General features: G+C 35.2%; 2 protein-coding genes across 4 annotated transcripts; both read right to left on the reverse strand.

Annotated features, from left to right (window-relative positions):
* Positions 1 to 760: 760 nt before the first annotated feature.
* Positions 761 to 6,726, reverse strand: LOC108457165 (uncharacterized). 3 transcript variants are annotated; one of them, XM_017756059.2, is made up of 16 exons: positions 6,199 to 6,726; positions 5,491 to 5,541; positions 5,179 to 5,415; positions 4,692 to 4,790; positions 4,532 to 4,587; positions 4,204 to 4,315; positions 3,787 to 3,966; positions 3,431 to 3,691; positions 2,899 to 3,090; positions 2,617 to 2,817; positions 2,405 to 2,530; positions 2,021 to 2,329; positions 1,832 to 1,930; positions 1,289 to 1,755; positions 1,144 to 1,197; positions 761 to 1,005 (listed from the first exon to the last, which is right to left on the reverse strand). In XM_017756059.2, the coding sequence occupies exons 1-15, from the start codon at positions 6,319 to 6,321 to the stop codon at positions 1,164 to 1,166; spliced, it is 2,547 nt and encodes an 848-aa protein (XP_017611548.2). In that variant the 5' UTR covers positions 6,322 to 6,726; the 3' UTR covers positions 761 to 1,005; positions 1,144 to 1,163. The 3 variants fall into 3 exon arrangements, with proteins under 3 accessions (XP_017611548.2, XP_017611549.2, XP_052878757.1); XM_017756060.2 differs by having other exon boundaries at positions 761 to 1,008; positions 6,199 to 6,713; XM_053022797.1 differs by having other exon boundaries at positions 5,491 to 5,559; positions 6,199 to 6,308.
* Positions 6,727 to 13,790: 7,064 nt separating this feature from the next.
* Positions 13,791 to 14,662, reverse strand: LOC108455904 (auxin-responsive protein SAUR32-like). The gene has a single exon (XM_017754479.2). It carries the CDS (start codon positions 14,264 to 14,266, stop codon positions 13,898 to 13,900), a length of 369 nt encoding a protein of 122 aa, XP_017609968.1. The 5' UTR covers positions 14,267 to 14,662; the 3' UTR covers positions 13,791 to 13,897.
* Positions 14,663 to 15,107: the final 445 nt, after the last annotated feature.

The following is a 15,107-nucleotide window of genomic DNA, read 5'->3' on the forward strand; positions in this document are numbered from 1 at the left end:
AAAATTCACTCATCTAATTATTTCGAGTTCGACCAAAGCTGGCAACCAATATAACATATAGACGGTGCAAAAATAAATATGGAGCAAAACAGCCCACTTTTGCGCTCTTTTTCTTTCATCCACTTCCCATCTCAAAGGAAAATTAGGGTCTGGATTTCTTTCATTTCGTAGTTCCTGCTTTTTATTGATTCTGTAGAGGAAAATATGTAGCAGCCCCACAGTTAATGAACATCATCAATGTACAGATTCAAAAAAGGTTAATTGATCTTTCAGCATTGCCACTTCTTTAAACATATTTTACCTTTAGGTTTAACGAGTGTTCAATGTGTTCAGGGTTTTGCATGTATTGATTTGTATGAATATTTTTTTTAATAAAATTTAACCCCTTTTTTCCCCGTGGAACAGTCCCAGCACACACCTTCCATTATGTCATCCCCCAAAAAAAAAAAAAAAGGTGCATCCTAATAATGTTTGTAACAGCAAAGATGAGATAAATTATGATTGATCTGAGTTTATAAAATGTTTTCAGTTTTCAAGCAATCCTGCAGCACAACCCAAGGTATCTTTGCCAAAATTGCTGATGCACAAGCCACAAGCATCAACCTGACATCTAATGCTTATATTTAAATAAAAAAAAATTAAAACAGGCATTTAATTGAGCTCAATCTTCCCAGATTCTAAATGTTTCACAAATGAGCTCACAAAGTGAAAAATGAGAGAGAAATAATTGGATACCGATGCAGTAAATAAAATGTGCAGCTTTAGTGTTTGATCATAACACAGTAAAATAAATAGTTTGGTTTTCTGATGGATCGAGGGCCAATAGGCAAAAAAAATAATTTAAAAATAGCCACCTTAGGTTCCAATCAGAGAATTTTTCACAGATGCAAAAGACAGCTGATGACCAAGATCAAGAGACACAATCAAACTATAAAATCATATCCCAAAATTATTGAAATCAGCTTAATGCATGATCCACCACTCAACATCGAGATTCGCTGTATCCTGCTGGAACAAAATGAGATCGATAAATCTCTTGAAAACTTGTTTTGGTTGAGCGATGATATTATAAACATCCATGAAATCAAATATGCTATAATAACAAACTAGTATCAGCTCATCAAAACAAACAAGACAACTCACAATTGAGGTAAATGCACAAGCTATCTTCTAGAAGTTAATGCTGCCCCAGTTGCCCTGCCATGGTACAAGAAAATTAAGCTCAGTACACGAAAAACATGAACTGAATAATGAAGTTAAGCTATCTGAGGGGTTTTAAGTTGCATACCTGTCCTGTTTTCCAACAAAATTCGAATTAGACCTTCCATGAGCAGAGGCCTTGCTTTCAACACTTGTTCTCTCAAAATTGGCTCTATTAATTTCTGTAGGGTCTTTAGATTTGCTCAATATTTTTACTTTTGAGAGACTACTGACCACACCAAAAGAAATGCCATTTGATTGTTGTTTCTGCATTCCTAACAGCTGCGAATGATCATCAGCTGCATTTTTAGAGACTGCTGCTTGCTTCTTGAAAACAGCATTCTCATTCCTCACATGGTTGGAGTCAACTGATGGGACTCCTTTCTTTAGTCGGTTAGGTGGTGCAATCGGAGTAACAGCAACAGAAGGCAAAAATGTGGAGTGAGGAGATGAGGCTGCAGCAGCTGCAGCAACTTTAGCAACAGCAGCTGTGGCTGCTATTATCTCCTGTGCTCCCTCCCGAAGCCGAATATAATCATCCTCAATTACAAATAACTGAAATCACAAAGAAATTACGATTTCAAATCTTCAGAAGGAATTATTTTAAATGAGAAAAGTTGCAAGAACGAACCTCAGGGTGACTGGCTACAAAGTCATCCAGCTTTCCATACTTTTTCTTGTAATCATGCCAGTGTAAAGGTGCAAGCATTTTCCCCAGCCTATTTGGTAGCTGCAATTGACAGATATAAGTCAAACCCATGCGTAATACCATAGCAAGGTGACCTAAGAAAAATCATTAGCAGACCACTAAAGCACTAACCGTTGAACTGATTCGAATTCTCCCACCAGGTGGAATTGTACGAACAATGCAGGCCAACAATGCTCTTTCCTCAAGCAGAGCAGCCTCTGAAGTCTTACCTGGCATCAATATATTAGTCTGCTCAGTCGTTACAGACTTTTTGGGCAAAATAGCACCAGTGCCATTGCTGATTGTTGTTTCACAGGAACCGACAGACTGCACTGAAGAATCAGGAGGAGATAGGCTGGCACTGGCAGCAGTACTTGCTTCTTCCACCGTTAGATCTTGGTCCTTCAGCATATGATTTTTCATGTTAAGCATATTCTGTTCCTGTCCAGTTCAAAGTTTAAGTAGAGGTTAGCTCTGAGCTCTGCAACTGCTTGAAGATTAGCCAAACTGACAAACCTTGGATTCACAGCTCTGTTCAAGAGTGCCCAATTTCAATGCATCATGAAATTGTGAAGAAATCTGTTGCAAGTTTGGCTCAGATTGGGGTTTCACAAGGTAACTTGAGTTAATTGACTCAACGACCTACAAAGAAACGGTTTTAACAAGTTACAAGGATAGATGAAAACAGTATCGAGCAGTGTCAGTAAAATAATCTTAATTTAAAGAACCTGTGCTTTTCCAGTAGATGATGATATTACAGAAATCGACTCTGACCCTTGGCTTATATGATCTACATGGTCTGGACAAATGGCTTGTCCATCAACAGATATTTCGCACTCATGACTTACGTCTGACCTCCTGAGACTTTGATCGGTTTGCAATGGTGGAAGTTGATTCGGGCCAGAAGGCTGGAAACCCTCTGATGAAGCCTGAAGAACAAGATGAAAAAAACATTGAACATAACTAAAGAAAACTTTGACACAACTAATAATGCATTGCTTTGACCAAACCTGTTGGTTCTGCCACTGTTGGACGGATGACATTGCTTGCATTGAGTAGGGTCCAACATGGGATGCCACAGAATGAGGAACCCCCTGTTGATGCATGACAAATGACTGCAGAGCAGTAACCTGCTCAGGTGGGAGATAAGCAGCCATCCCAAGTGGAGCAATCGGAACACTTCGAACATGATCATTCTGATTCTGATGTAAATGGAGTAATATAAGAGGAAGCAATAGAAAGAATCCTAAATTAGATGAATACCAGTCTATGGTCTAAAAACCTCTAAAAATGAGTTTACAAGCACCATCTTAAGCCAGACATTAGATGAAATGTAGAAACAAGGAGAGAGAAAAGGGCTGCAGAGATCCATGATTTCAATAAAACTAACCATAAGCTATATCATGTTTTGCCAATGGAACACTACAATATGAAGAAAAAGCATATACTTATAATTGCTTTACAGATGGTTATAAAATATTAGATATCTCATTGCAAAACAATCCCAGCAACACCACTTCGGTAAAGAAACATCAATCTTACCAGATTTGATGCATTGCCAGAAAATGGTTGAACACTGACTGAAGCCCCCTTTGAAATTACCCCAGTATCCACATTTATTGCACCACTTCCATTAGAATCCACTTGGTTTCCATTATGTTGACCAAATTGAGGTAAATCTTTTGAATTTGCTTGTGTTATACGTGATTCATCACTATAAGTACCTTTCCTCTCTCTTGCATCAGCCAGTTCAAGTTGAAGCTGATGCACCGTATGTAAATGAAGTCTCTCCATTTCTGCAAACTAACATTAACAAGGACAGTCAATCTAAATTCACTTAAAATTACATATTTATTTAAGTAGAGAAAGAATAAATAAGAAACTTAAATCTCATCAACCTGTCTCTGACAGCCATGCCACAGCTGATTATATTGCTCTGTCCGTTCTCTTAATTCAGCCTGTAAGGTGTGGTTTGTACTTGACTGCAAAACATCCACCTCCTGGACACGTGAAAGCCAAGTTTGGGCATCTCTCAACTGTTCATCCTTAAAAAGAATGGCTTCCTGAGCAGCCCTATACTGAAGCATAGACTAGCATTAGGAAAAACGGCTAGACTTCTAGCAACCAACATTATAGTTAATTGACATTCCGAACAGAAACAAATTTGTTTTGTAAAATGACTTAACCTGAAAATAAGTTATTACAGCATTCAGTAATTACAGATGCACACCATGGACACTATAACAGAGCATTCACACCTTAACGTCCAGAAATTTTTTTTTTAAAGAGCATAAAAACTTTTAAAATGTACAGACCTGTTCCTGCAACTCAATAATCTGCCTCTCTTTTTCTTGAACATGCTCTTGAAGATCATGTATCTGTTTTATATGCTGGGCTCTCTCTGCTTCTGAATGATCATGCTCTCTTCTGTCGAAGGAAAAAGAATAGGAAATTCCATTCAATGATAAATACTAAAAGCTAATATATTATAACCAACTCTAGAATACGTTTAGAAACTTTAAAGTGTGTTGGTCACACAGCAACTACTAATATAAACAAAACACTCGTATAAACAAATTGCATTGAGGACTATGGTTACTGCAAATAGAAAGCTTTTAAGAATAAAACACAACAAACACACACCTAAAAGTTGCTAGTTCCTTATTTTGTTCTCTGAGGAGGTCTTCCTTTGCCCAGGCCTGCCAACATGATCCAAGAGCCCTAATTTACACATGACTTGCTAGAAAAAGGCTTTAATTAAAATTTAAAAAAACCCCAAAGCAGAATGAAGAAACAGAAAGACCTCTTCTTTTTCCACTTTTATGGCATGTAATTCTCTATCTTTCTCTTCCATTTTCCTTTCCAACTGATGTATGGTCTGCTCACTTTCACGGAGTTGCTCCTATATAAGGAAATAAAGCCAAACATAGACTGTAAGTCACAGAAAAGGACAGTAACTTTGCTAGAATCTTCTTGTTGCATGCTTGAATAATTTCCAGTGTGAACAGATCTCACTGATATTTTGCACAATACCAAACAAAAGATGCTCAACTTGAAAGAAAAAGGCAGGTTTCACTAATTTACTCACTTCCACAGTCAACATATGACGACAAATTTATCTAAGTTTATAATCTTATGCATGAAACTTGAATTCTTCTCTTTCTTCTTTTAGTTTTTCATAAATAAAGATCATTATAATTTTTTGAAGCAGTTAAAACTTGACTTAGTTCTTATTTCTGATAGTTGAATTTCAGAAGAATCATACTATGAGTCACATTCTAAATTCAAACCTCAAGCTTGGCAGCAGTATTGGCATGGGCTTTGATTTCAGCATCATATCTGCTCTGCATTTCCAGAACCCTTGATCTAGCAATTGCTTGAGCTCGCAGTTCAACCTCCATCTGCTGGAGCTGCTCTCTCTGTCTGGCAACATCATGGATTCGCTGTTGCAATATGTCATCGTCTAGACTTCCAACCACCGTGATTGGAAAGAAGTCAGCATCAGCAGGCTCTCCTCCATGTTGCATCTTAATAAGCATTCAACCAAATCACTTTTTCATCATGTCCAAAATGGAATTTAATCTTAATTCAAAAAGCCTTACCTCATATAAGGTTCCCTCATCAGATTGTCCCAACTTTGATCTGTCCAATCCCTACACATTGCAAGAAAACTGAATATAACAAATAATGAACTCCGCTGGTTCAAAAATAACAGAAATAGGAATCTTTCACCAACACAGTTCAAAGCGACAATCCCACCGTTAACAGAAGAGCATTTCCTCACTTCAATATAACTAATAAACTTTCTAGCATATGAAACGCTAAGTTCTTGGGATTACATAAATATTTAAACACAGTTAAAACAACCCAAATTCACATTCCCAATCATTCCAACAACCCATTGACCACAAACTTGTCATCGAAGTGAGCCAAAGATTTTAATAAATGCATCAAACTGTTTCAATTTAGAGCACAAGGTAGGTTAATGAATGGCGATCACAGAACCCCAACCCAAAAGTGTGAAATAAGTGGAACTAAATAATAATTGGGTAATAAAACTGCATGGAAGTAAACAAACTAGAAGGACCAAAAAGATCAATGAAAATAAATAAATAGATACACGCTAATGTTGCTTTTGCTTATGAGCACTGAAGAATACCAAACACAAGTAGTAATATTAAATTAATCAAGGTAATTGTTTTCAGTTCGGAATTTCATATGCAAAACACGATTATGTTATCGTTTCAACATTGTTCTCATTAACCACAAAAAGACAGAGCGAAGAAACCTTCATGACCAGATGAAATTACCACATCATCCCCGGGGTTCCGAACCACATGATTGTCGGAAACGGCACGCCACTCTTTCCGCGACGATGATTGCATCGGCAACGAACCGCTCCGCGAGGCGGCGACACTGGCCGCGGCCTCCATTGGATCAGGAATGTCTCACACCGCTACAACTCTCCAAATTCCTCTATCTGCAAAACAAAAGCAGACCCAAAGAGAAGAAGAAAAAAGAAATCTAGGGTTTTCAATAAAAAATAAAATTAACAAAACACTAGAAAATAGAAAATTTTAGAAGAAAAAGGAGAGCATATATGACCAAAAAAAAAAAAGAGAGCGGTGGAGAACAGAAATAGGAGAAGTTTGGGTTTTAACGATCGGAGGGTTTTTGGATAAATCTTTGAGAGTGTAAAAATAGTGAGATTTCCAGAGAGAGATTGATTGGTTGGTTGGTTAGGGTGCTTAAAATTTCGATCTAAGGCAAGCGTCCCGCCATTTATAGGCTTTGAGCCTTTCCAGTTCTGGTCTACTCAAGCGTTTTTTATTATTTTTTTTTTCAGGTGACTAAAAGGCTTTTAGTTTTATAAATAAGCCCATTGCTTTTGGGCCTTTTTACTCATTAATACTACTAAAGTAAACTATCTTCGCTTTTTAATACATCTATTATTTTCACTAATATGGCGATGGCGAGAACAAGAATAAAGACAACGGGCGCATAGGTCAATGACAATTTCTTCTACGGTAATACTTTTAAAAATATTTTAGGATAAATTACATCAACGGTCATTTAACTTTGGGTTAACTGATAAAACAGTCACTTAAGTTTTATTTCAATCACTCAACTTTTAAAAAATTACAAAATAGCCACTAACGTTATAAAAAAGTGACAAAATAGTCACTGATTAACAGTTACTGTTAAGGTGTTAACGGGACTGCTGACGTGGCAAGTTAACCAGCTGATGTGGCATGCCACGTCGGTAAAGTGGCTTCATTCTTCTTCTTCTTCTTCTTCTTCTTCTTCTTCTTCTTCTTCTTCTTCTTCTTCTTCTTCTTCTTCTTCTTCTTCTTCTTCTTCTTCTTGACGCCAAAGGATAGTACCTTTTTAAAAACCTTCATGGTTATGCAACTGAGCCTTTTGGTGGCTTACTTGCAGTAACAGCACTAGATTCAGTCGAAGCTTTGTTGGTTCACCTTGAGAATTTTGCTTAGGGTTTAATGCCTCTGCTTCTTTTGGAGAAGACCTTTTTGGCCCTTCACCGACAACATTAATCACCACTTTTCTTCCTCCACCATTTCCCTCCGCCATTTATTTAATTTTCAGTACTTCATCTTATCCCTTTCAATAATTTTCACTCTTATACATAAGTCTAATGAAAAAACAAAGTTCTTGCAGGAAGAGGACATGCAAAATGAAGAGGGGACTGAAGTGGTTAACACAAAGAATTTGAACTCAAATACAGAAATAGAGCATTCACAAAGTCCCATTAAGGAGTTGGAGAGCAGGAGATTAACCTTTGAAACGAAATTGCTTGAGTTGCATAGTCTAAAAGAGAAGTTGTCATGCATTGCTTATTTGCAGAAGGATTTAACTCACAAAACTGCAGAAATTGGCAAGCTCAATTTCACAATTTCTGCACTTAAGGCTGAGATAAAGGATCTTCAAGAAATTATAAGGCAGGGTAACATGGAAATAAAGCAGCTAGACATTGCAAAGTAGTTGATAGAGGAATTGCAGAGGAAAAATAGCAATGGTAGCCAGATAAAGGGGCAGATAATTTTGCTTGAAAAGTAATTATCCGGATTTATAGCCATTGAAACCTCTACTAAAGATGCTTTGGTTAAGAACAGGCTTGAAGATATTAAAAATATTGAATTAAAAAAAAGGAGGAGAAACAAAGAACTTGAGCTTGAAAAGAGGGAAATTTTTGTTCTAGGTGCACGGCATATTAACCATTAAACCTTCTTCTTCTTCTTCTCCTCCTCCTCTTCTTCTTCTTTTTTTTTTTTTCTGTTGGAAAGCTTAAGTAAAAATGAAGAACGAAAGCAGAACCTAAAGCATTAAGTTGAATTTGGCAGAAGCGAGTGAGACGATCTTCCAATTCCAGATTTGGCCAAGTTGTCGGCTGTTTGATTAGCATCCCCGGATTAGAACTTGATGGTTATTTACTAGCCATTTAAAAAATTTTCCCATTAAAAGCTTGAAATTTGTCCTTTCCTTCACTGTGTTTTTCTCTGCTATAAGTTTGAATGCAGGCACCGTTCATTGAGATTTTTAGTCCTAATTTCCATATTAAATTTTATCTTTACAAAAGCTTGAATTGCCTATTTTCTCGTTACAACTTACAAGTATACAACAAGTATTGTATACTGCAATTGGAGAGAGTTTGGGAGCGATTGTAAGAGAAATGAAACTCAGAACTTTAATTTGAAAAGCAAAAATAAAAGAAGTGAAAGGTAAATTACACGGATTGTGTTTGTTTTGTCTTCAAAGTAAGAAGAAATTTGTAGGGTTTAGGGAAGAAGAAAATTACAGGGATTTCTTTAAAGGAAGAAGAAAGAGAATGAGGGAGGGAGAAATGGGTTTAGGGAAGAAGAAAATGTTAGACCCCGTCACCTGCCATGTCACTTTGCCGTGACGTCTGTGATGGAAAACAGCAAAATGGACTGTTTTGTAACTTTTTAAAAGTTGAGTTACTGAAATGGAACTTAGGTGACTGTTTTCTCAGCTACCCCAAAGTTGGGTGACTGTCGGTATAATTTATCCAATATTTTATCACCAACAATATATTCGATATTTTTCTGTTTCAAGTCTACATACAATGTTTGTTTATTTAATGTTGCTTTTAACCTATTTTTAATTAAACGGACTTTACTTTCGGTTTCTTGAATCAACTTTGACCCAATATTTTTTTTTTCAAATTTAGTCTAATACAAATTCCACAACAACAAGATGTATCCACAGTTGCTTTCAAAGTCAATAATGCAAGCTTGAAACATATCTTTAAGAACATTATCTGTTCGGATTGCTCGTCAATCTCCGAAAAGAAAATTGTGCTGAAACTCCATTTAGTTCCTAAAGACTCATGTAATTATTTCCAAAATCTCGAGATGAATCTAAGATCCCAATCCGAAATGATAGAAACAGGAACACCATGTAGTTGCACGGCTAATAAATAAGTTGATTTTGTCAATCTGTCAACTATCACCTAGGTAGCATTCTTCTTCAAAGTGGTAGGAAACCTACAACAAATCCATAGTTAGTCGTTCTCATTTTCACTTAGAAATCAATATGTTAGTAAACCCGTTGGAACTTGAAGTTCGGCTTTAATTCTCTAACAAATTAGACATTTTGCAACATATTTAACTACCTCTCGTTTCATTTTCAGCCATCAATATGATCCTCATAAATCTCGATACAATTTAGTACCTCCAAGGTGCATAGAAAACAAACCTATCATGTGCCTCTTGGAGTATTTCTTGATTCGATTCAGCATTATTAGGCAGTACGCATACTCGACCATGGACTTACTTGGGGGTCCAAATTATTCACAAGCAAGAGTCGAAGGATACCTACTCGTATTTGGTGGATTGTGTTATGAAGAAACTTGGAGATCGGAAAGGTAAAGTACTTTCTTCGACTGGAAGGAAAGTTTTAATCCAATCCACAACTTCTGTCGTATGTGATGCAGTCTGCTCTTCTTCCGATTTCTATTTGTGAGGAATTAGACCGTCTCAATCGTAACTTCTTGTGGGATGGATCCACTGATTTGACCCACAATCATTTAGTTAATTGGAATCAAGTTTGTAAGATGAAGAATATTGGTGGATTGGGGTTGAGGAAAGCTCGATTGAACAATCTAGCCTTACTGACCAAAGCAAGTTGGCGTCTACATTCGAACCGTAAGGCTTTGTGGTGCTAATTTTTAAATGTAAGTATTTACATCAGACTTCCTTTATGAAAGTAGCACCAAAAGCATATGCTTCGTCCACTTGGCGTGGACTCTTGAAATATTCGCAGTATTTTAGCTAAAGGCTGTCAATGGAGAGTGGGGAGTGGTCGTGATATTAAATTTTGGCATGACTGGTTGGTAGGTAGAGCTCTCCTATGTGATCAAATGGGGTACTCAATTAGTGATCGAAGAGGTGAAATGGTAGATGATTGTATTGACGATGATGGTCAATGGAATTTGACATCAATTGCGATGGAGTTGTCGACCAATATATTTAGCTTGAAATTTCTGCGGTTCCTGTTCCAATTATCTTTGAAAATAGTGCAGATGTCTGTTATTGGGGGCTGGAAAGCGATGGTAAATATTCTACCGGATCAACGTATAAATTGTTGTAAACAACATGCGGTTGGAGTGGGTGTGGCACATCCCTTTATCCTGAACGTTTTCGATTTATTATTTGGCTTCTTGTTTTAAACCGCTTAAATACGAATTAGACATGCACGAGGAAGTCGATAGTTGATAATGCTTATTGCATCACGTGTGGTGCTGATATGGAATCTCTTGATCATATTTTTCTGGAATGCTTAGTTTCGAAGATGTGGTTGGCCTTTCGAGTATCGTTAAGGCAGTCGGACTTCTTTTCCTTGAAGTTCCATTACTGGCTGCAATGGAATTGCAGAGATACACATTTGGTGTCGTTTAACGTTCCTTGGGGTGTTATCTTCATTACATCCTTATGGAGTACTTGGAAATGTTGTAATAAAGTTGTATTTCAAGGTCAGTCAACTTTGGCTACTGTTGCTTTCGATTATGCAAAGTGTTTCGCAGTGGATACTAAAAATGCTATGAATTTGAATGCGCCAAGTTTCGTTCGAGAGTCACGTTGGGTTCAATGGTCAAAACCTCCGCCGAGAACTTATATTCTCAATACTGATGTGTGCATTAAGTAGGGATCTAGAATGGCAGCGATTGGTTGGCTGTTGAAGGACGCAAATGCTACTTGGATGAGTGGTTTTTTTATGAAAATCGGTGTCACAGATAGTGTATAAGCTGATTTGTGGGGGTGTCCAGATTAGTTTGTGTCTTACAAAATCGCTTCACATTACCAACTTAATCGTTGAATTAGATGCGTTGTTGGTAGTAAATTTCTTAAAACGACCACATGAACATTGCCATCCTATAGGTACGCTTATTAAGGATTGCTTGAATTTGATTGACAAAGGGTGGATTGTTGATGTGAGACATACGCTCTACAAAGCCAACAAATGTATAGTTCACTTGATGAATTTGGCTCATGAATCAAAGTTAAGAGTGAACAATTTGTTTGAGCCGCATTCGAGCCGCGGATGCACATGGGAAGGGGTTGTTCATTTCTAATTCTGCATTCTTTTGTTAGTTTCTGTTATGTACAAAAAGAATTATGAAAGGAAAAAAGATTAAATTATGCATTAGTTCATATATTTTACGAAAGTTATGAATTTAACCCTCCTACTTTAATTTGATTAGTTTTAATATTTATATTTTTCAAATTTTAAAATTTCAATACTAAGTAATAAATATATTATAAAATTTAAAAATTTAAAAATATAAAAATTAAAAATAACAAATTTAAAAGATAAAAAATTAAAATTAATCAAATTAAAATATAAATGATAAATTCGTAATTTTGGTAAAGCCAAAAAGTAACAGCAAATTTTAATGAAAATAACAGTCAAACAGGGAGATGGAAAAACACCGAAGAATTAGTTGGGAGACCCCTCTTTGTTTTCATGCAATGACGCATCACCGCGTGTAAAACGATTGAGCACGTCAATTTCTTTTGAATGCGAACTTAGCCTCTTAAGTCTAACCCATTTTGATTCCTTTTTTCTTTCCAAATTTGATTAGGATATTGGAATCATTTTTTTTTATTATAAAGTTCAGATTTTGAATTAAAATAAATTTAAAATTTATAATCTCGTAATTTTAAGAGTTCACTTTCCATTTAATTAAGAGTAAATTATACTATACATCCACAAAAGCTCAAATTTTAAAACTTATTTAAATACTTCAACTATAAATATAGTATCGATCAAGTCGCTTTGATTATCTAGTCATTAATTTGAGAGTTAAATTGGCAGCTTAAATTTAACATTAAATTTATTTATTTAGATTTTATTTAAACATTTAAGGCTCAATCCCGACTCATATTTTAAATGTGTCTAATTTTTTTATTCAAATTCATTTTCAAGTCTAATTCTTTTACTCAAATCCTTTTAAATTTTGAACAAACTTTAGGACATAAACTAATAATTCAACCTATAAACATGCCTTCTACGAAGTAAAACCTAATGTTTACTACCCATCCAATATATATTGGGCCTAACCCAGCAAAGACATGAAAATGTAATAGATAAAAATTTTAATTATTATTTTTATATTTTTCAATTTTAAAATTCCAATCTAATCCGTAGAATCATTTGTATATTATTCCCCCATCAGAAATTGTCAACAATACAGCAAAATTGTTTTCATTTCAATTATGAAACCCAATTTGACAATTTATATATATATATTTTAAAGAACCAATGATTTGCACACTTGTTCAAATAAAAAATACACATATCTATATTAGCAAATAATTTTGATGGACATGACAAGTCAAATAGAAAATTGTCCTTTTGTTTCTTTCTTGATATTATTATTTCATGATGAAACTGAAGAAAACTCCCAACTTCGTAAAAGCTGAAGGAAAGATTTAAAATTTCATGGGGCAAGCTCAGCCCACTGCCCACCAAAATGCAAAAACAAAAGGATAAAATAATATTTAACCCCTAAATTTGGTACTTTTTCTTTCTTGGTCTTTGATTCTTTTATTAACATTAGGCCCTGGATTTAGCTACGTTTCCCAATCTAGTCCCAAGTGTCACATCATCACTTGATACTTTTTTAAAAAATTTCAAATGCTTTTAAAAATTTAATATGACATAATATCAAAGTGTAACATATCATAACTTAACAAAATTTAAGTTTAAAGAGCAAATAAATAAAAAAAATTGACAGTAAATATCACTTTATCCTAAAACAAAGGGTTAAATCACTATTTGTAGTCTAAAGTTGACTATTGTTCAAACATTAGAGCTTAAACTAAGAGTTTTTAAAGAATAAATTGAAAAACAAAGTTTAAACCCCAATGTAAAAATAATTACCATCTTTAGAGTCTAACTTGAATAAAAAAATTTTAACCCTAAACATATTTAGTCCCCACTCTAAGAAAAGTTCCAAATTCATGCCCAAAAAAGATTTAACCCTAAAACAAAACTAAACAAAATAAGCAACTCTCAAAGTGGCCGGCAGGCAAAGATATTAGAGAAAAGACAAAAGTGGAAACCCATAATTTACAAAATCCTAAACAGTCGAAAAAATCGCATCCCAACTTCACACCTAATTTCTCTTAGGAAAGAATCAAGAAAGATTTGGTTGAAGGGTCGGGATGTTCATCGATATTAATTTACAGGGCCACCACAACCACCATCACTTTCAAATCTAATGGCTCCAACGACAACCCTTTACAGCCTTCCTAATCCCCACAGTCCCTTTAATATCTTTCTCAAATTTATGTGGTTCCATATGCTTTTTCTTAATGGAAAATTAAAGCAAAAGCAAAATCAAAATGAAGAATTTACGTGAGAGGAATGATCTTTTGCATTCATTTATTATTTGCAGGATTCCCATTATAAAAGCAAAAGCAAAAGCTATATATCGAAAAAATTTACATGATGACTTTTTATAATTCAAACCCTAAAACACCAAACATGGTGATGATGATGATGATTATGATGGTGACGATCTTTATCGATCATCCCTTGAACATTACGAAACTCCTCGACATGGCAAGGAATGGTAATAGGTCCTTTCTGATCGAACCCATACTCATCCTCGGCTACCTTCAACAGCTGCATAAACAGCGGGTGGTTAATATAAATCACCGGAATCACGAACCGTTGTTGCTCTTCACCTTGACCTACCATGATAGCCAAACACCCTTTTGGGATATCTTTCAGGTCCTTCTTCTCATGATGATGGAAGCCATGAAGGTGTGGTATATGAAGGTGAAAATTCACATGGTGATGGGAACCTTTGTTGTTATCTCCACTCCCCATATTTTTTAAAAGGAAAAAAAAAAGAAAATTACCGAACCCTTTTCTTTAGAGGATCAAAGGAACAAAAGGTTATAAGAAAACGAGAGGGAAAGGCCAAGGATCAGATGAAGAAATAGCAAGTTTAAAGAGAGTCAAAGAAGAATCTGTTAATGACCTTGGAACGTTGCTCATGATAATTTGAGAATCAACGAGATAACCCACATATGAACAAAGAGAAGAGAAAAAAAAAAATGAAAGTGAAGGGATAGAGGATAACTAGATTTGGGTATTTATAATCTTAAAATTGAAGAAAAAGGGAAATTAATGGTGAATGAGGGTTTTTGGGGGTTTGCTTAGCTTATACACAAAGTCATTTAAAAATAGGTGTAAGGCTGAGGAATTTTTCTAGATAATTTTTTGCCTTTTTATGAAATGGTCGTGGTTGAGAAATTTTATAGGTCAATCGTGTGGCTCCTTCCGAGAAGGAATTTTTGCTAGGTGGAATTTTATTATTAGTCCTTGTATTATGTGTATATTATTGATTTAGTCCATATTTTCGATTTGATTATTTTTAGTCACTATGTTTATCGAATTATGAAATTTTAATCTTGACTCAAACAATAGCTATTTAAATTCGCTAACTAAAACGACATTTTTTTTATGAATTATGTGAAAATAACAAGCTGACATGATATATAATTGTAAAAATCAATAATGATACAAGGGGGTTGGAAGGGGCCTAAGCCCCCTAAAATGAAAAATTTCACTTTTTGTCCTTAAAATTTTAGAATATTTTAATTTAGTAAATGAAAAAATTACACTTTAACCCACAAATGACTCCTTAAAAAATTATAAAGTTATA

This window comes from Gossypium arboreum, chromosome 12, assembly GCF_025698485.1.
Source record: "Gossypium arboreum isolate Shixiya-1 chromosome 12, ASM2569848v2, whole genome shotgun sequence".
Lineage (NCBI taxonomy): Eukaryota > Viridiplantae > Streptophyta > Magnoliopsida > Malvales > Malvaceae > Gossypium > Gossypium arboreum.

Bases quoted from the DNA above. Each gene is read 5' to 3' on its own strand.
- LOC108457165 (XM_017756059.2), bottom strand. From the start codon at position 6,321: ATGGAGGCCGCGGCCAGTGTCGCCGCCTCGCGGAGCGGTTCGTTGCCG. The intron at 2,531-2,616 runs GTTCTTTAAATT...GTTTCTTTGTAG, and splicing joins CATCTACTGGAAAAGCACAG to GTCGTTGAGTCAATTAACTC. The intron at 1,198-1,288 runs GTATGCAACTTA...GTACCATGGCAG, and splicing joins TTTGTTGGAAAACAGGACAG to GGCAACTGGGGCAGCATTAA.
- LOC108455904 (XM_017754479.2), bottom strand. From the start codon at position 14,266: ATGGGGAGTGGAGATAACAACAAAGGTTCCCATCACCATGTGAATTTT.